General features: G+C 39.6%; 4 protein-coding genes across 8 annotated transcripts in view; 3 read left to right on the top strand and 1 right to left on the bottom strand.

Annotated features, from left to right (window-relative positions):
- Positions 1 to 383: 383 nt before the first annotated feature.
- On the bottom strand, positions 384 to 1,000 carry LOC128261097 (uncharacterized). Its single transcript, XM_052994552.1, has 3 exons — positions 850 to 1,000; positions 703 to 779; positions 384 to 622 (listed from the first exon to the last, which is right to left on the bottom strand). Exons 2-3 carry the CDS (start codon positions 775 to 777, stop codon positions 551 to 553), a joined length of 147 nt encoding a protein of 48 aa, XP_052850512.1. The 5' UTR covers positions 778 to 779; positions 850 to 1,000; the 3' UTR covers positions 384 to 550.
- A 181-nt stretch (positions 1,001 to 1,181) lies between these two features.
- Positions 1,182 to 4,369, top strand: LOC128261074 (mitotic spindle assembly checkpoint protein MAD1-like). 2 transcript variants are annotated; one of them, XM_052994519.1, is made up of 5 exons: positions 1,182 to 1,199; positions 1,986 to 2,138; positions 2,214 to 3,265; positions 3,340 to 4,028; positions 4,104 to 4,369. In XM_052994519.1, the coding sequence occupies exons 2-5, from the start codon at positions 2,069 to 2,071 to the stop codon at positions 4,300 to 4,302; spliced, it is 2,010 nt and encodes a 669-aa protein (XP_052850479.1). In that variant the 5' UTR covers positions 1,182 to 1,199; positions 1,986 to 2,068; the 3' UTR covers positions 4,303 to 4,369. The 2 variants fall into 2 exon arrangements, with proteins under 2 accessions (XP_052850479.1, XP_052850478.1); XM_052994518.1 differs by lacking the exon at positions 1,182 to 1,199 and having other exon boundaries at positions 1,833 to 2,138.
- A 1,584-nt stretch (positions 4,370 to 5,953) lies between these two features.
- Positions 5,954 to 9,977, top strand: LOC128261087 (odorant receptor 9a). Its single transcript, XM_052994540.1, has 4 exons — positions 5,954 to 6,375; positions 7,073 to 7,338; positions 7,916 to 8,437; positions 9,696 to 9,977. The coding sequence occupies exons 1-4, from the start codon at positions 6,015 to 6,017 to the stop codon at positions 9,747 to 9,749; spliced, it is 1,203 nt and encodes a 400-aa protein (XP_052850500.1). The 5' UTR covers positions 5,954 to 6,014; the 3' UTR covers positions 9,750 to 9,977.
- A 4,635-nt stretch (positions 9,978 to 14,612) lies between these two features.
- The window catches only part of LOC128261070 (uncharacterized), a 58,664-nt gene continuing 53,165 nt past the window's right edge, over positions 14,613 to 20,111 (top strand). For all 4 annotated transcript variants that reach the window (XM_052994511.1, XM_052994513.1, XM_052994510.1 and 1 more), the window contains exon 1: positions 14,613 to 14,857. The gene's annotated coding sequence lies outside the window, so the exon portion shown is untranslated. The remainder of the gene's footprint in view (positions 14,858 to 20,111) is intronic.

The following is a 20,111-nucleotide window of genomic DNA, read 5'->3' as shown; positions in this document are numbered from 1 at the left end:
TTGGACTTATCCTAATTAAATTTTCCCATTTCTAATCTAATTCCAAGTTTTAAGATAGGAACAAATTTATTTATTCTCGGATTTGAATAACCAATAACTAATAATTTGAGCGACACATATTCAACCTTAACAAGGAGAAGACTGAAATATTTAAATCTGTTTTTGATTTGGGAACATTTCTGTGACCAAAATATGTTAATAAGCTGAATTTAATTTGTTGCAGATGTTTGGAGGCAATATCTATATGTCTAAGGGCAACACAACTAGGCAGGGAACTGCCCCACAAAACAGTGTCTGTTTCCAAATGATAAGTGCCTCATTTGCAATGGAGCCCGAATAAAGATGCCATGGAACCAAGGATCGTTACATAATGCACTTCGGGGTTCAGTGTGTTACATTCTCAGCTTATTTATTCCTTCAAGGTCTTGCACTACACATAAAATAAACCCGCCCCGGCAAACTTGAGGCGTCTGATCCAGAGTCCAGCGGTGCTGGCATCCCCGGTGTCCAGATCTTCGTGAACATAATGCGGATGCGAATGAGGAGCGCCCTACTTCTTCTTGGGCTTCAGCACCTGGTAGGCGATCAGTAGTCCCATCACGGCGTACGTGGCCTTGGCAACCTGCAGACGATGGTGGCATAACATCCGGATTAGGATTACGAAGGCGGGGATTTAGGCGGAAAAACAGAACAACTACTCACATTGGCACGGCCGGCCATGGTGGTGCCATTAAAGATTTTCGACATGCCGGTCAGTTTCTCGCCTTCGCCAGCCATTTCTGCGGGTAAAAGAGTATTGATTAGGTTAAATCCTTGGAGATGTTCCCTTTTTGATTACCCCCCACTCACTTTAAGGTTTAATTGCACGGAATTCGAGCTGCTGCAGTTGCCTGTAAAAATATTTGCGGCGGAGGTTATACAACTGGGAAGAGTGTTGGTAAACGTCTCGTTTTGTTTTCTGACATGCTGGGCCTGCCAACTTGTGGCGAACGAAATTTCACACTTATTTTAAAGCTTGTTCACACAAGCGCACACACTTTTCTGCAACAACGACTAAACTCCGTATTCTTCAATGCGAAGTACACGCGCAGTCAATTAGTTGTAATCAGTATGCGAAAATCCAACGAAAAATTAATGGATCGGGTGATTACCATATCATCCATCAAAGCTCAACTTCAAAGGATAATTCATTAGCAGAGGTAAAACTTTCCACTTGCGAAAGTCAAAATTGTATTTAGTTTTGCTATAACATACATTTTTATGGTATGGTAGTTTTATGTATTATTGTATATAAAATGTGATATACACAATCGAGATTGCTTATAATTTTAATTTATATAAAGAACCATACAAGAAACGATACTACCGATAGTATCGAATTTTTGTCTCCCAAAACATCGAAAATATCGAATGGGCCACTATCGAAAGTTTCCCAGCTCTATTTCCCAACACTGATTATAAATGAAAAAGCCGCGAACTTTTGGTTTTCCATTTCTGCAGGAAAAGTCGCCAGTTTGAAGAAGTGGACTTGTCCAACCGGCAGAATCTTTTCTTTAAGAAATTTAAATACAAATTGCGTTTTTTAAAACGATTAAATGAAACGAAACCTATTGGGATATTGGGAAGGCAAAAACGAAACGAATTGTTCCCAATTAACTCGAAATAGTCAAAAGCTAAAAAAACTGAACCGCTTCGGTTCGGAGTGGTTCAACTCCGCAGTGGTTCACAGTCCTGATAAAAAACATGATTTGACATTCTTGGAACGATTAAATGAAACAAAAAACTTTGGGAAGGCAAAAACGAAACGAATTGTTCCCAATTAACCCAAAATAGTCAAAAATTAATGGTTCGGTTCGTTAAAAAAATCTGAACCGCTTCGGTTCGGAGTGGTTCAACTCCGGAGTGGTTCGCAGTCCTGTTAAAAATCATGACTTGTCATTCTGGGTAAAACAAGCAGCCACAAAACTGTGCATCATTTCTTACAGATTTTACAACGCCAAAACAAAATCATAAATTATTTAACAAAATTAATAAACCGAAAGCAGAGTAAACCGAAACTTGACTTGAAATGGGCGAAACACCGAACAGCAAGCACCTTAACAATCTTTCGACTTCCGCTGGCAACGACCACGTGGCGTGTAAGTGTTTCCCAATGTTTCTTCTTCTGCGGAAGAAAAAGTCCTCAAAAAGCTAATGAATGTCTTCTCTGGCAGCGTCCAAGAGGCGTCGCCTGGAGTGGGAATCGCCGTTAGGCAGCCTGAACGCCACTAGGTCCTCCGCCGAGCCAGTGCCGCAGGAACGCTCCTCGCAGACCACCATCAAACTGCGCGTCGAGCTGATCGAGAGCAAGGCACTGGTCATCAAGCTGCGCGATGAAATCGATCAGATGAACCGGGAGCACCAGGAGGCCCTAATGCTGGCGGAGAGCAAGAGCGCGGCCCTAAAGGCGCAGTGTGATTCCACCGGCAAGAGGTACGTGGAGCTGCAGGAGGAGTACCAGACGCTGCGAGCCCGCGAGTTGGCCCACAAGTTTGCGGCCAGACAGGCCACCGCCGAGTTGGCCGAAGTGAAGTTGAAGAACGAAAGGGACAAGGCCAACTGGCAGAAGGAGGAGCGTGAACAGGAGGCGGCCCACCGCGATGCCCAGTTGCTCACCAACAATGAGATGAGCAAGTTTCGCCAGATGGCCCATCGCTGTGCCATCGAACTGCAGTCGATGCGTCACGACGCGGAGCGCCTGCGCCAATGGAACGCGGAGTTGAGAGAGCAGGTTTCCGGACACGTGGCGCTGCGCAACAACTTCGAGATGCAGGAGCAAAGCCTGAGGGTGGCCAACGAGCGCATCAAGGAACTGGAGTACGAGATTCAATCGTACAACGACTGGAAGGAGGTGACCAAGGTCGCCCAGGAGACTCTGGCCAGTGTACCGTACTTGCGGGCGGAAGTAGAGCGCCTGCGCAAGAGCAACAAGAATCTACACACATTGATTGGCGATAAACTGCTGCTGGAGGAGCAGGTGAACGACTACAAGGAGCGGCTGGAACGGGATGATGGTGTGCGTGCCGAGGCTGCTTCGCTCCAGGTGAAACTAACTCATGCCGAGCAGGAGATCGTGGAGTGGGCGCAGGTGGCCCAGGATCACTGCCTGGCCAACACTATGGCCAGCCCGATGGCTCTGCGCGGGCGCATCGAGACACTGCTCCAGCAGGACCTCATTCACGTGGCAGAGAAGGGCTCCTCCGAATCCGTTCGCAAGCATTTGCAGGTAAGGTGTTCGCCACTCAATAACCGCTCAATCAGCATTGTTCATTCCAATTCCATGTACATTGCATTGTTCAGGAAACTGTGAGTGACTTGGAGGTCAAGTGCGCCCTATACTTGAAGAACATCGAGGATATGAACATCGAACTGAAACGGCACACAAACTACGAGGAGCAACTGCAGCGCAAGCTGATGATAGTCTCCCAGGAGCGTGACGTAAGCAAGCACCTAATGAAGAACTTCGAGAAGGACATGAGAATGAGCTACATCAGTGTGATGGACTCGACGCAAGACGTGCAGGTGCGGATCCGCGTGAATACTCTCGAACGCACCGTCGCCGACTACAAGAAGATGTGTGATCTGCAGGAGAGCCAAATTGAGGACCTGCGACAGCAGGCAGTCCCGGCGGCACCCTTCGGCGCTGGCTACGATAGTGTACGAAAGGAAATGGACACACTGCGGTTGGAGAACGATCGTCTGCGACGCCGCAAAGAGGATCTGGAGCTGGCGATGATGGATCGCCTTGAAGCCCAAGTGAAGAACTTCAAGGTGCTGAATTTGGAGGAAAATCCCGCTGCCGACGCGCCTGAGGACAGCAATAACTCGATGGAGTACCTGAAGCAGAGCAACAAGAAGTTGCTGGCCGATCTGAAGCAGCTAAAAACTGAGAAGGATGACCTGAAGGCGGCCCAGAACGCGTACCGCAATGTGTGCTATTGGCTTTTGGGCTACAAAATCGATTGCATTGGCGGCAGAAGCAGCTATCGGTGGGTGCATTAGTCCACAACTCTATCCTCCATCAGTCTCGTTTTCAAACTCAACATTCCCGTTCTTGTTTGCAGCATTGCCAGCCGGTTTGCCAAGCACCCGGATGAGTATCTGGACATCACCCTCTACAGATCGCGCCGGTTGTCTGTGCTGGACTCGTCCTACTCGCAAACCGTTTGTCCGCCCATTCATCAATATCTGACCAACAATGATTTCCCTTCATTCTTTGCCAACCTTACCCAGAAACTTCTCCGAGAGCCCACCACTGACTAGATAGTCACAATTGTAGTAATAGTTTAGTTTAGCATCAAATAAACGACTATGTCTATTAGTGTATTCGTGTGCGAAAATCTTATATATATATGTATATATATATATATATATATATAGATGCCACACGCCGATCTAACTCGATGTATTGCATAATTTTATCGGTATTCGTTTACTTCACAGCCATATGCAGATTGCTTTATAGATACAATATATATGGGAACAGAACCCTGTCCATAGATCTGCTTGCAGTTCGGATGACTGCTGGACATGATGAGCTGCACATCGGCCAGCTCCAGAAAGGTGTCCACCTTGGACATTACGGTTTTCAGAAGGTTTATCTCTATCTTGGACTGATTGCTCTGCAAAAAAGCGTGGATGGGTCCCGGATTTAGATTGGCCACCAAAGAAGAAGCCTGTGTCCAACTGGGCTTCCAATTGTGCCTGCAAACGCTCTACGCATTCATCCACACAGAGAGAAATTTGACGTTCTCAGCTGAAAAACGTGCTCAAAACAGAACGTAACTTTTGAGTACAAAGTGTTCTTAATGTTTTTAAGTTTAATGTTCTATCAATCGAAAATACCGCTTAATGAGGTAAAAAAAAACGTGACGATCGCACCTTCGACGCAGAAAATTTCTGATATTGAATTTTGTGACGAAAAATTATTAAGAATTCAACTTAAGAAATACACAAAGCTTTTTATTTACAAAGGCATATTTTTGATGCAGCGGGGCGAATAAAATATGAAAATAAATGACACAAAAATGTTTGTCTCTAATTTTTAATTTTTTTTTTTTAATTCTTTTGGACTTTCATTTGGATTTCTGGCTTTTTTCCAATTAACTTGTTCTTGTCTAATATAAATTGCAATGTAGCCAATTAATGACGAAAAGCAACAGCAATTTAAACTAGCCAGCGATAACACATTCATCTTGAAATTCTTGTAACTGCAAATTGCGGGTTACTTATCAAATGTCAAAGGCACCTTTGTAAATTCGCATCTAATTAAGGGGCTTAAAATAGGCGCCCCACCAGTTGTCGCTGGGTCATGTGGCTCAAATGAACGCAGACTCATTAAAAATATAATGCACTTCCTGGGAACTAAAGGCTGCCATTGCATTGTCAAGAAGAGCAAAAGAAAGGGTCGACATTAAATGGAATGCAGCGAAGGGCGAAAAAAATCGTGTAATTAGTGCCATAAATGCACTCGAATTCCACCCAAGTCCACACCCATTTAACCCACTAAACGGAGTACAAATCCTTTCAAAAACAAAAAAAAAAAAATCATACAGTCCATCATACGTAAACTACAATTTTTAATTTTGTTCTTTTTTTTTTTTTAATTTATAGCCCAAAAAATTGCCCAAACAATTGTCAAAATAGCCTGAAGTTTAGGAAAATAGCAAATGAGGTAAATTTGTTTTTTTGTTGTTTTTAATGCTTAATAATTTTTCGTCACAAAATTTATTATCAGAAATTTTGTGCGTTCGTCACGTTATTTTTTTCATCGTTAAGAGACGTTTTTGTTTGATATATTTTATTCTGTGAACTGGTGGTTATATGTTTTCTGGCGAAACCTTAGGGCAATTTGGATGGCCAAGTTAGAAGTTTGACTGTATCTTTGACATGACAGCAACGGCCACGCCCCTGGCCCAGCGCCTATAAAAGCCAAACGACATTTAGGACGCGGCTGTACAATCCGACTGTTCAAGATGAGCAACCACGTGCAGGGAAGAAATCGAGTTAGGAATCTAAATAGAGATCGGGAGGACCAGGGCCAATCCTTGCGCGTCCAAATCCTCGTGTACCGCTGCATGGGCATCGACCTGTGGAGTCCCACGAGGGCCAACGATCGTCCGCTGCTCACCTTCGTCACCATGGGCCCTCTGTTGATGTTCATGGTTCCCATGCTCTTCGCCGCCCATGAGTACATCACCCAGGTGAGCCTGCTCTCCGACACGCTCGGCTCCACCTTCGCCAGCATGCTCACCCTGGTCAAGTTCCTGCTGTTCTGCTACCACCGCAAGGAGTTCGTCGGGCTGATCTACCGCATCAGGGGCATCCTCGACAAGGGTGAGTGTGGGTTGGGATTGGTTGGGATGGACTGGGCTTAGTGTCCCACGGACTATTAAATTACACTGGCCTACAAAACTAAATGGAAAAAATCCTCCAGATATGAAAGTTTGGCAGAACTGCGATTCTTGGGCTGTCAACGGCTATTGAGCATATGTAATGTGTTCGTCTGTCTGTTCATCTGTCTGGCTGTCCGTCCATCCGTTCGTCTGCTTATCCGTCTGTCCGTCCGTCTGTCCGTCCGTCTGTCCGTGCGTCCGTTTCCACGCAAATCTATCAGTTTTAAAGTTATCTGGCTAAAACTTTTCCAAAACTCTTCTTTTTACTTTAGGCAGTATATAATTATATTACTTAATATGCATATAAGTCGAAACAAGCCATATCGTAGGACTATATCATATAGCTACCCAAAGGAATAATCAGAATAATAAATTTTAAATAGGTATACCTATTTGTTGTTTTTAAATTGATACGAATAACCTCCGAGATATAGTTATAGTTTACTACTTGAAAATTATGATAACAAGGAACGATCGAAAAAATTAAAAAAAATAAACAACAATTAAAATATAGTAGTTGTATATAATGTGGAATCAATGTGATTGTCTTTTTGAATTCAAATTAACATTAATAATAAGAGAAATATGGGTTTATTTGAGGTATTTCTTTAATAATAAAAACTGTGCTGACCCAACAGAAATCAGTGTGTGGCCGGATGCGAGGCAGATCGTGGAGGCGGAGAACCAGAGCGACCAGATGCTCAGCCTGACGTACACCCGCTGCTTCGGCCTGGCGGGGATCTTTGCGGCCATCAAGCCCTTCGTGGGCATCGTGATATCCCTGATTCGCGGCGACGAGATTCACCTGGAGCTGCCCCACAACGGGGTGTATCCGTATGATCTCCAGGTGGTCGTGTGGTACGTGCCCACCTATCTGTGGAACGTGATGGCCAGCTATAGTGCTGTAAGTGTCTTGTGTTTTAAGTCTATAAGGCTTAAGTTGTAATACATGTGTAGATCTAAATTTAGAAAGATAATTTCGTTAATTTTAGGAAAATTGCATTAATTTTAGGAATAAAAACATATATGAACTTGGCCAAAACAATGCTCTCATGGCGGATTTTTGAGTTAAATAGCTTGTTGGCTTTGTTAATCCATCTTCAGATAGATCAAAAAAATGTATTTCTGTTTTTAAGCGTGTTTTTTTTTTCCACACAAAAAATATGAATTAATTTTGTACATTTTTAACTCGTTTAAAGGGGTTTTTGTTTGAAAATATAATATAAAAACAATTTAATTAATGTAGAAAACATTGGATTTTTACTTGTAAAAACCTAATATTACCTATACCAAAATTCAAAGTATCGTAATATTTACATATTTTAAACTTAACTTAAAACCGTGATAGGATGATTTTGGTAAGAGAAGAGAAAAAAGAAAATTCAATTATTTTGGCACCGATTTGTTATTTTAGCATATGTAGGTATTGTGAGCTGTTCGATTTGAATGTATATACGTGTACCTTTTGGTCTTTCGACCAGGTAACCATGGCGCTCTGCGTGGACACACTGCTCTTCTTTTTCACGTACAACGTTTGCGCCATTTTCAAGATCGCTAAGCACCGGATGATCCGCCTGCCGGCGGTGGGCGGAAAGGAGGAGCTGGAGGGCCTCATCCAGGTGCTGCTGCTGCACCAGAAGGGCCTCCAGATCGCCGACAACATCGCCGACATGTACCGCCCACTGATCTTTCTGCAGTTCTTCGTGTCGGCCCTGCAGATCTGCTTCATTGGGTTCCAGGTGGCCGACTTGTTCCCCAATCCGCAGAGCCTCTACTTCGTCGCCTTCGTGTGCTCGCTGCTCATCGCGCTGTTCATCTACTCGAAGTGCGGCGAGAACATCAACAGTGCCAGCCTGGACTTCGGCAACGGACTGTACGAGAGCAACTGGACGGCCTTCGCGCCACCCACCAAGCGGGCGCTCCTCATCGCCGCCATGCGCGCCCAACGACCTTGCCAGATGAATGGCTACTTCTTCGAGGCCAGCATGGCCACCTTCTCGGCGGTGAGTGGCAGTTGGAATGCCAACTGGAATGCCAGCTGGATTTTCACGTGCCCCAAAAGGGCAGTCAGCAAAATCGAGACACAGCGAGACACAGGAAAAAAAAAACTGATGAGAAATAATAATCATTTTGATTAATCTGTGTATCATTCCGTGTAACATCTTTATACTTGGCGTATCACTTTGATATCTTCGAATAGAGCATTTTTCTATATCAATTTTACGTTGTTTAATGGCAAAAATAATACGTGTTTGTTGACCTGTGAATATCAAATTGATACTATCATTTTTTTTTCTGTGTACCTTTCGGATTTTATGTGCATTCATATTTTAAACCTTAAGTTCCAAATGATCTATGCATTAACACAGTTATTTCACATCCAACTATAGTTATTTTTAAGCTTAACCTTATTATGATTTTATGAACCAAATTCGTGTGCAATCAATTATCGCAAAGAATCCAATGTTAACAATATGGCCTAACACATAATCCAACGTCTAGTTATGAGCAGTGACGTTGGCAAAGGGGGTTTAAGCCCCCTTCTATTCCGGTAAAAGCTGATTGAGAATGTGGCCCTGAAAAGTAGGCAACAAGTATTTGATTTATTGCAGTTTAAAGCCTTTTTGCTTTAGTTTTGGAGTCCTATGATAATTTTGTTTAATATATTTTTTTTATAATATAATTCAGTGCCACAAGGGTTAGCTTATATATATGCACTACTCAATTTGATTAAAGAGCCAATTATTCACCTAAATCTTACTCCTACTTATAACATTTGTTCCAGTTATTCACTTAAATCCAATTGTAGGCCATTATTATTTTTATTATTATTTGTATTTTAAAGCAGTTATCCTTGGTGTTGCTTTCAATGGTATTGCGTTCAACATCTGCTATTAAAAACACAAACATTTCACTGTAATCGGCTTTGAATGAGCTTTTCTTGCTCCTGACAATAAAATATTGTATTGATGTATTTGAAATAAAATTAAGTATTGAATATTTCCTGCTGATAGATAAGCAAAGATTAACCAGATTGAAATATATATACATATTTTTTTGGAGTATAAATTTTAATGGTTACATGTTTATATTCAAAAAATTAACACACAAACATATGCATACATACCTATATACATACGTCGTATATCGTATTTATCTTCTTGCGTGATTTACAAAATAAGAGTTAATCAATATTTAATCGATCAAAATTGAACACAATTGTTTTCTGTGTACGTCTGTTTTGTGTCACTTTCATTGCAGATTGTCCGCTCCGCCGTGTCGTACATCATGATGTTGCGCTCCTTTAATGCCTGAAAACGAAGAACGCTGGGGAAAAACGGATCCAAAGGAGGCAGCTTTTTAGGCAGATGTGTCTGGTGACAAAGCAGTTTAAGAAGAGCTCAGCAAATAGGATTGATATTATCAAGAACACATTGGCAAACAACCCAGCAACAAGCTTTTTACTTGCAAAATGTACGGTCGATTGACCAACAAAAAAAAAATAGTGGCTCAACATTTATAAACATCATAACGATACATTTTATAAACTTCTTAACTCAGTGAGTTACTCAATGCTGGTAATGCTTATAAGGTATTTTTTGAAGCAGTTAAACTTAACATTCTAAAATTCAATAAATAATATTTGTTAATGTAAATGTATCTGTTTATCTTCGTTTGTGTTTAATTTGCTAACTTCATTTCTTTGTATTTTTATAACGATCCAAGCAATCTAGGCAATACCAGGAAAAACAGCCAGCAAGAGGGAAATTAGTTGGGATAAAGGTAGAGCTCAGACGTCATACCACCCACCGCCATCCATTGCAACCCATCGGATTTTGCAACTTGAGCTACTTTTAGCTGGTAACTAATAAAGGCCAGGTGGGGATTGGAGTCCGGGGAAAGTCGAGCAGATTGCAAGCGATATCGGTGCACAGAATTTTATTTTGCGTTTTAAGTCAGCCCAGCACCCGTATTCCTTGGCCGTAACGATTTCCTATTCGATCCGTGATTGATGATGGCCAAATCTGGATGGAGGATGAGGAATCCGGCGGAGCTAAGTTAATCCCTGCTGCATGCAAAGGTCTTGGGTACACGCAACACTGGGCTGCCGTGTTGGAAACAACAACTACAACTACAACTACAACTACAACTACAACTACAACTTCAACCACCCAGCATCATACACCGTGCACCGCGTTTCACGCCCGATGCACCTTAATTGCCAGCTGTTTCCCACTCTTTGAAACACCATTTCATACGCACTTAATTACGTATACGCCATGGGGCTCACAGCATTTACGGCTCATCATGCTGCAAATTATGGGCGAGTGTAATGGCTTGGTTAGTATTTCCATCTTGAAGATGCTATTTAATTGTACACTTTGTGCTTTAATACATGCATAAATGAAAAAGAAGTGAATAATTTTTATGTTCGGTATAGATGTCATAAATAAATCAGCACCATGAATGCCAAAGACTTTCTTGTTTTCGATTGAATTTGTCTGGGGCCTCGTGCTTTTAATTTCATGCCCCTTACCTGACATCATCGCAGCTTGCCCCCTAAACAGCTCTTGATTTACATTGCCAAAATTGAATTTGTTTGTCATCCATGTCACCCTTCCATTTCTCCCACTGAGGTCCTGCTAGTCTTGATTTGGTAGGAACAACAACTGGATAGATTGGCAGAGCAAAATAAGCAAAATAAGCAAAATAAACGCAATTGAAATGTCCCTGGACCTGGTCATGATTTATTGCATTGCATAGCGACGGAATGTGCTGTAAAGTTTTTGAACTGGCCAACATCGAAACAAAGCCAACCAACCACTCATACCCAAAACAAATAAATATTATTTGAAATATGCGTGTGTTGTGCAACCGCCTTGATTGAGCATAAATAAAGCGTAAGCTAGCACGCTCCGACTGTGCATGAAAAGACAAAAAAAAAAGGCAAGAAAATAAACTGTTTTCACAACTTGTGGCTCGTGGGCGCAAACAAAAGTGGGTTTCGCTGGCAGGAGTTTTGAACTGCCGGTGAATTAATTAGCTGTGAACTACAGACATATTCCTTCCACCTCTCATCACGAACACAAATGCCCTGCATGTCCTGCTTTTCATCTAGTTTTGAATTTCTATTGTCCTGCCGCTTTTGACTTTGAATGCAATGGAGGCCACCCGTGTTGACCAAATCATGAAATGCCAATTATATTTCCCTTTGTGTTTTAGCTGGGCAATTTAAAAAGGGCTGGTAAGTAAAAATAAAAATTCGAATTCCAAAAATAACATGAGCAATGTACCAAACAGGATATTGATTAAAGTTGCCATTGCTTTAATTGGTAGCTTTAATCCAATTGGCGGCATTGATTAACATGGATGCTGATTATTAAATAGCACGTGTTTCACCAATAAAATCTGATATTCAACAATGCAAAGTGCAACGGCTTTCGTCAGGATCCAAGCCTATGGCAAAAAAAAAACAGGTATAATTTGGTGTCTCCTACGTGATGTTTATTGGTATACCCTTGCAGAGGGTGTTATAACTTATTGGCATTACAAAACTAGTCAAATTAAAATGTTAATGCTTAGATACTCAATGTTAATGTTAATGTACTATCTTTAAGAATCAGCGATACAATTAATTTTCGTTTTTAGGCTTTTTTGTTTGAAAAACAAACATATTATTTTATAATATCGAACGGCTGTTTTATAAAGGAATTGATTAATTACATTAAATTATTGTTTTTAAACATTGAACATTGCAATCAATAGCTATTAATTTCTGTTAAAGCTAGAGTATATAAGTTTCGGCCGACGTTTGCTCTTTTTTTTTCCTGTTATTTATAAACTTTTCACGTTTCACAACATTTCTGTTCTGTTGTTTTTAAATCCAATTGATATTGATGTATATTGATGTGGATTTATGAAGAATCGCATTGTTCATTTCTCAAAGTTTACAAATTGCACTGAAATCCCTGCCGTGTTTTTTTTTTAAATCCTATCCAGTGTTTTGCTCTGGACATATTGAGGGCGAAGAAATGTTCTCAAATATATGTGCCCTGTCTTTGTGGCACTTTAATTTATTTAATTTATCTAATAAATTAGGATTTTACTCATATTTAGGCCAAGGTTTAAGGTTGATGTGTGATCATAATTTCCGCGGGCGCCCACTTCCCAAATGTCAGTATGCTGAGTGCCCAAGGTTCATGGATTGAACTGGATGTCCTGACTGTCCAGGTTGATGTTGTTGTTCATGTCCTGTGACTTCAAGCTGGCTTCATAAAACGGTCACAAAGTAGCGCCGGAGTTTAACGACTGCGGCCATAATGTCGGGACAAGCTGCGCTATCCCAGGGCCATCAAACCGGACGCGACCATGTCCACGGATGTGTAACTCCGGGAGGCGGATTCCTCCAAGGTGGGATTCACAAGTCCGCTAAAGACGCACGCTGGAGAAAAGAGTAATAGAACCATCAAAGTTTATATGCTTAATGTTTTCACTTTTAACGTTTTTTGGGCAACCTGCTGGCGGAGATGATGTAGCGGCCCATTGTCAATGATGATGATTTATTGCCCGGCTGCAAGTTGCCAAAAACATATTTATTCCCTGGCCGGAGTTAAAGGGGGCGTGCTCAGCATTGAGTTATCGAGCATACGCAGCGTTGGACACCGCAGACTGAGTCCATCTGAAGGATACTCACACATTCAAACTTTTTAAGATATGATTCTGTACTCTATACTATATATATCCTGAGAGAAGCTTAATTTAATTTATTAAATTTAATTTAAATTATTTTAATTTATATATTCACTATACTAGTGCGACAAGGTTAAGCTTATATTTATTTCAGTAGTCAAAATGAGCTTAGTTGTTTGTGCCAGAAGCATTTGTCCACTTTTGCTTTTGAGAAACAACGAATGGCTAATTCGGACGACCATTTGTTAGCTGGATTTCATCGGAGAAATACGTAAAACCAACTGTCAATGAATTTTCCTTGTTCCCGATCACAAAATGCAAACTGTGGGGCTAACGGTTTGCGAGCACCGAAGAAGCAGTTGAAGTGTTAGAAAACCATGTTTTGCAGGTGACTTGAGATGAATGGGTGAACTGCTGTGACAAATGGTTCGAAGAAACCAATAGTGTACTGATCATCAAGGCAAAATCTTGAAGCCATTTCCAATTAATAATGCTTTGCTATTATTTTCCATTCCCGAAATTTTCATCACACTGATTTACAAACTGATTTATGCCTTTGTTTTGCCCAGCATATGGAATTCACTCAATTCTCTTCAAGCCAACGTCTTCCTGTTGACATCGCACCTTTCTGCGGCTCTTCAACTCGTTCCGCCGCCTTTGGCGAAACAACCCGGACATAATCAAGCTCTGCCGCAGAAGCATCGTTGGCAAGCGCTTCTGTGACATACTGACTGATGCCCCAAGTGTCATAATCATTACCCTTTTGGTGCAAAATCACCCAACTATTTCTTGCGCCCTTTTAATCTGGCTCATATTCTGTCAGATGGCGATTGTAAAGGCAAAATATAAATATAATGCTAATAAAATTAAAAACGGGCGAAAATTAATTTTTTTAATCAGGGAGTCGATCTGCACCAAGTTTGATCTCAGGAGGATTTCATCGATTTCAATTTGTAAACCAGTGGTATAGGTAGCGCCAACTGTCGAACTGCTTGGCCAACACTAGAAGCTAAGAGCGTGCAGCACCCCCACCCCCCGCTAACAGTTCTTTCGTTCTGTTACTCTACTGCTGCGATTACCGGCAGAGCAGCGGCCGAGCATCGGCAGAGGACTTCATAACCCTATAACTTCTTAAATAATAGCTCGTTTTTCAATTTTTCTGTCTACCGATAGATATGACACAGAAAAATAATTATTAGAGTTAAGTTAAGTTAAGTTCAGCGTCGTATATGTTGTACTTATGATCCGAAATTTTTGAAGAAAACTATCCGAAATCATGGCTGCTGTGAGAACTGTAAGAACTGTGAGAATTATACATCGACGAGAGCTTTTCGGAAAAGCTTTCGGAGGGCCAGTAACAGGTCCGTCTGTTGTCAACAGCTGGCCAAAACGGTAAACGGCCAAGTTAACAGAGAAGCAACAGTGCGCTGGCCGATTTAAAATAACGTGTCCTCTGACAAGACGACTCAGTTCCTGTTCAGCCATAGTCGGTTACGTTTGCCGTGAACCGAGCACCAGAAAAGTGTCGAGGAAAAGTGGAGCAGTATCAGTATCCGCATCACCGTCAGAATCAGATCTAAAATCTGAGGCATCATCGCCAACCAATTAAACACTCCAAATTAACTCAAATTTAAATTCAAGTTCAAATTCGAAATTCGAAATTTAAATCAAATTTTTTTTCCAAATTCCCCGAGCGTCAGTTTCGTGCTGAAAGAAAATTCACCAGATTCAAGGTTTGAATTCCGGTTCTCCCCTCATTTTGTGCCTGTTTTTTTTGTTGTTTTTTTTTTGTTGTATTTTTGACAGTGCGTGCGTGTTATGAAAAGTTTGTATGAGAGGCTTTCTTTTTAAACAAAAAACAAAACAAAAAAAAAAAAAAATAAAAACTAAATAAGCAACAACAAAGTAACCAAGCCGAGCGGGAAAGTCGGAGGTCAGGTGTCTGTGGGCACCCTGTCCAGCCAGCTATTATAAGGCAAGGCACCGCTTTTTGTGCTTGCCTCGGCCCTTTCGAGCTGAACCCAGTTTATGCAGACCTATGCAGGTTTTTATTTCATTTCAGTTCGCCTTCCTTTCCGGTTTTCCTCCTTTTTCTTTTGGGCGAAATTTTCCCTGCCTTTTCATATTTGATGAGGACGTGTTGGCCGGGCCCAAGGGGTGTCACCTATATATGCTCCTAAAAACAGAAGCTCCAGTCCGCTTCCAGTTCACAGCTTCGCCAGGGGAGGCGCTCGCCGCCCATCATTTTATACTTATTTATTTGTTCGCTCCGTCCGCTTCGTCCGCCCACTCAGCCATCCGACCGTGGCCTTTTGTTATGCATGGCCGTGTGAATCATTCATATGCAAATGCTGTGAAAATTCTCATTTATGTTTTGAGGAATCCCGCAGAAGCCACATGAATGTGTCCGTAAGCGGATGATTCCTGAGGCAGCAGTAGTCCCATGGTCCTGCGGCTCTTAATTCCAGATGAAGGGATTCGAATTCGAGTTCGAATTCAGAGTCAGATTCGGTGGCGATGCGATCAGTGGGCAGAGCAAAGTGTTGTCTGGGGCAGGGCCACATTTTAGTGTCCACTAAGTGCTGCCTATTTATCGGCTCCCGTCGCTCTGATAGCTCTGCTTTGTTTGTCCTGGCCAATTACGCCGGCGAGCAGTTCATTTGCGACCATGACTAACCGCTTTCCGCCCTAATCTAATCGCCATTCCCCGCCAGCCCCTGCGATTGCTAATCGTGTGTGAATGATTCGAGATTTGCGGTTCTGTCCGCTCCAGGTGTGTCATTTAAGTTGTACGTATTACTACACTTGCTACACACACAGAAAAGTCATGGTCAACCCAAATATTTTCACTTTGAATCAAATTTTCAAAAAAATTGATGACCCCCACCCTTATCAAAAATGCAAAAATTGGTCAAAATATTAATTTATTCAAAATATTGATTTTTAAAAATCGGTTTTTGCATCAAAACAAAATTTATTTATCTAAACCGAATGTGGATGGGTAGTATAGGTCGCCAGCTTTACAAAACAGTCACTCTTATGGCTTTACGTCTAATTTTGGCCAAGTTACAACGAAAGGACTCTATAGGATTTTTTGATTTTTTGACAAGTCTCCAAAACCCCAAAAAAAAACTTTAAAAATCGGTTTTTCTATCAAAACGCTGAGAAGTAATGGCCAAAAGATGGAATGTCATACCTTTGTGAATTTGTCATTAAATTTCCAATCAAATGGCGTTCCCAGTTAAAATTTTTTTTATTTTCAAATTTTCGAAAAAATTGATGACCCCCACCCTTATCAAAAATGCAAAAATTGGTCAAAATATTGATTTTTAAAAAACGGTTTTTGCATCAAAACAAAACTTATTTATCTAAACCGAATGTGGATGGGTAGTATAGGTCGCCAGCTTTACAAAACAGTCACTTTTATGGCTTTACGTCTAATTTTGGCCAAGTTACAACGAAAGGACTCTATAGGATTTTTTGATTTTTTGTCAAGTCTCCAAAACCCCAAAAAAAAACTTTAAAAATCGGTTTTTCTATCAAAACGCTGAGAAGTAATGGCCAAAAGATGGAATGTCATACCTCGGTGAATTCGTCATTAAATTTCCAATCAAATGGCGTTCCCAGTTAAATCTTTTTTTATTTTCAAATTTTCAAAAAAATTGATGACCCCCACCCTTATCAAAAATGCAAAAATTGGTCAAAATATTAATTTATTCAAAATATTGATTTTTAAAAATCGGTTTTTGCATCAAAACAAAATTTATTTATCTAAACCGAATGTGGATGGGTAGTATAGGTCGCCAGCTTTACAAAACAGTCACTCTTATGGCTTTACGTCTAATTTTGGCCAAGTTACAACGAAAGGACTCTATAGGATTTTTTGATTTTTGACAAGTCTCCAAAACCCCAAAAAAAAACTTTAAAAATCGGTTTTTCTATCAAAACGCTGAGAAGTAATGGCCAAAAGATGGAATGTCATACCTCGGTGAATTCGTCATTGAATTCCCAATCAAATGGCGTTCCCAGTTAACATTTTTTTTATTTTCAAATTTTCGAAAAAATTAATGACCCCCACCCTTATCAAAAATGCAAAAATTGGTCAAAATATTAATTTATTCAAAATATTGATTTTTAAAAATCGGTTTTTGCATCAAAACAAAATTTATTTATCTAAACCGAATGTGGATGGGTAGTATAGGTCGCCAGCTTTACAAAACAGTCACTTTTATGGCTTTACGTCTAATTTTGGCCAAGTTACAACGAAAGGACTCTATAGGATTTTTTGACAAGTCTCCAAAACCCCAAAAAAAAACTTTAAAAATCGGTTTTTCTATCAAAACGCTGAGAAGTAATGGCCAAAAGATGGAATGTCATACCTTTGTGAATTTGTCATTAAATTTCCAATCAAATGGCGTTCCCAGTTAAAATTTTTTTATTTTCAAATTTTCGAAAAAATTGATGACCCCCACCCTTATCAAAAATGCAAAAATTGGTCAAAATATTAATTTATTCAAAATATTGATTTTTAAAAAACGGTTTTTGCATCAAAACAAAACTTATTTATCTAAACCGAATGTGGATGGGTAGTATAGGTCGCCAGCTTTACAAAACAGTCACTTTTATGGCTTTACGTCTAATTTTGGCCAAGTTACAACGAAAGGACTCTATAGGATTTTTTGATTTTTTGTCAAGTCTCCAAAACCCCAAAAAAAAACTTTAAAAATCGGTTTTTCTATCAAAACGCTGAGAAGTAATGGCCAAAAGATGGAATGTCATACCTCGGTGAATTCGTCATTAAATTTCCAATCAAATGGCGTTCCCAGTTAAAATTTTTTTTTATTTTCAAATTTTCAAAAAAATTGATGACCCCCACCCTTATCAAAAATGCAAAAATTGGTCAAAATATAAATTTATTCAAAATATTGATTTTTAAAAATCGGTTTTTGCATCAAAACAAAATTTATTTATCTAAACCGAATGTGGATGGGTAGTATAGGTCGCCAGCTTTACAAAACAGTCACTCTTATGGCTTTACGTCTAATTTTGGCCAAGTTACAACGAAAGGACTCTATAGGATTTTTTGATTTTTTGACAAGTCTCCAAAACCCCAAAAAAAAACTTTAAAAATCGGTTTTTCTATCAAAACGCTGAGAAGTAATGGCCAAAAGATGGAATGTCATACCTCGGTGAATTCGTCATTGAATTCCCAATCAAATGGCGTTCCCAGTTAACATTTTTTTTTATTTTCAAATTTTCGAAAAAATTAATGACCCCCACCCTTATCAAAAATGCAAAAATTGGTCAAAATATTAATTTATTCAAAATATTGATTTTTAAAAATCGGTTTTTGCATCAAAACAAAATTTATTTATCTAAACCGAATGTGGATGGGTAGTATAGGTCGCCAGCTTTACAAAACAGTCACTTTTATGGCTTTACGTCTAATTTTGGCCAAGTTACAACGAAAGGACTCTATAGGATTTTTTGATTTTTTGTCAAGTCTCCAAAACCCCAAAAAAAAACTTTAAAAATCGGTTTTTCTATCAAAACGCTGAGAAGTAATGGCCAAAAGATGGAATGTCATACCTCGGTGAATTCGTCATTAAATTTCCAATCAAATGGCGTTCCCAGTTAAAATTTTTTTTTATTTTCAAATTTGTCATTAAATTTCCAATCAAATGGCGTTCCCAGTTAAAATTTTTTTTTATTTTCAAATTTTCGAAAAAATTGATGACCCCCACCCTTATCAAAAATGCAAAAATTGGTCAAAATATTAATTTATTCAAAATATTGATTTTTAAAAAACGGTTTTTGCATCAAAACAAAACTTATTTATCTAAACCGAATGTGGATGGGTAGTATAGGTCGCCAGCTTTACAAAACAGTCACTTTTATGGCTTTACGTCTAATTTTGGCCAAGTTACAACGAAAGGACTCTATAGGATTTTTGATTTTTTGTCAAGTCTCCAAAACCCCAAAAAAAAACTTTAAAAATCGGTTTTTCTATCAAAACGCTGAGAAGTAATGGCCAAAAGATGGAATGTCATACCTCGGTGAATTCGTCATTAAATTTCCAATCAAATGGCGTTCCCAGTTAAAATTTTTTTTTATTTTCAAATTTTCAAAAAAATTGATGACCCCCACCCTTATCAAAAATGCAAAAATTGGTCAAAATATAAATTTATTCAAAATATTGATTTTTAAAAATCGGTTTTTGCATCAAAACAAAATTTATTTATCTAAACCGAATGTGGATGGGTAGTATAGGTCGCCAGCTTTACAAAACAGTCACTCTTATGGCTTTTAGTCTAATTTTGGCCAAGTTACAACGAAAGGACTCTATAGGATTTTTTGATTTTTTGACAAGTCTCCAAAACCCCAAAAAAAAACTTTAAAAATCGGTTTTTCTATCAAAACGCTGAGAAGTAATGGCCAAAAGATGGAATGTCATACCTCGGTGAATTCGTCATTGAATTCCCAATCAAATGGCGTTCCCAGTTAACATTTTTTTTATTTTCAAATTTTCGAAAAAATTAATGACCCCCACCCTTATCAAAAATGCAAAAATTGGTCAAAATATTAATTTATTCAAAATATTGATTTTTAAAAATCGGTTTTTGCATCAAAACAAAATTTATTTATCTAAACCGAATGTGGATGGGTAGTATAGGTCGCCAGCTTTACAAAACAGTCACTTTTATGGCTTTACGTCTAATTTTGGCCAAGTTACAACGAAAGGACTCTATAGGATTTTTTGATTTTTTGTCAAGTCTCCAAAACCCCAAAAAAAAACTTTAAAAATCGGTTTTTCTATCAAAACGCTGAGAAGTAATGGCCAAAAGATGGAATGTCATACCTCGGTGAATTCGTCATTAAATTTCCAATCAAATGGCGTTCCCAGTTAAAATTTTTTTTTATTTTCAAATTTGTCATTAAATTTCCAATCAAATGGCGTTCCCAGTTAAAATTTTTTTTTATTTTCAA

The sequence above is a fragment of the Drosophila gunungcola genome, assembly GCF_025200985.1.
Source record: "Drosophila gunungcola strain Sukarami chromosome X unlocalized genomic scaffold, Dgunungcola_SK_2 000050F, whole genome shotgun sequence".
NCBI classification, from domain to species: Eukaryota; Metazoa; Arthropoda; class Insecta; order Diptera; family Drosophilidae; genus Drosophila; species Drosophila gunungcola.
This window is presented reverse-complemented; position numbering and strand designations above follow the sequence as displayed.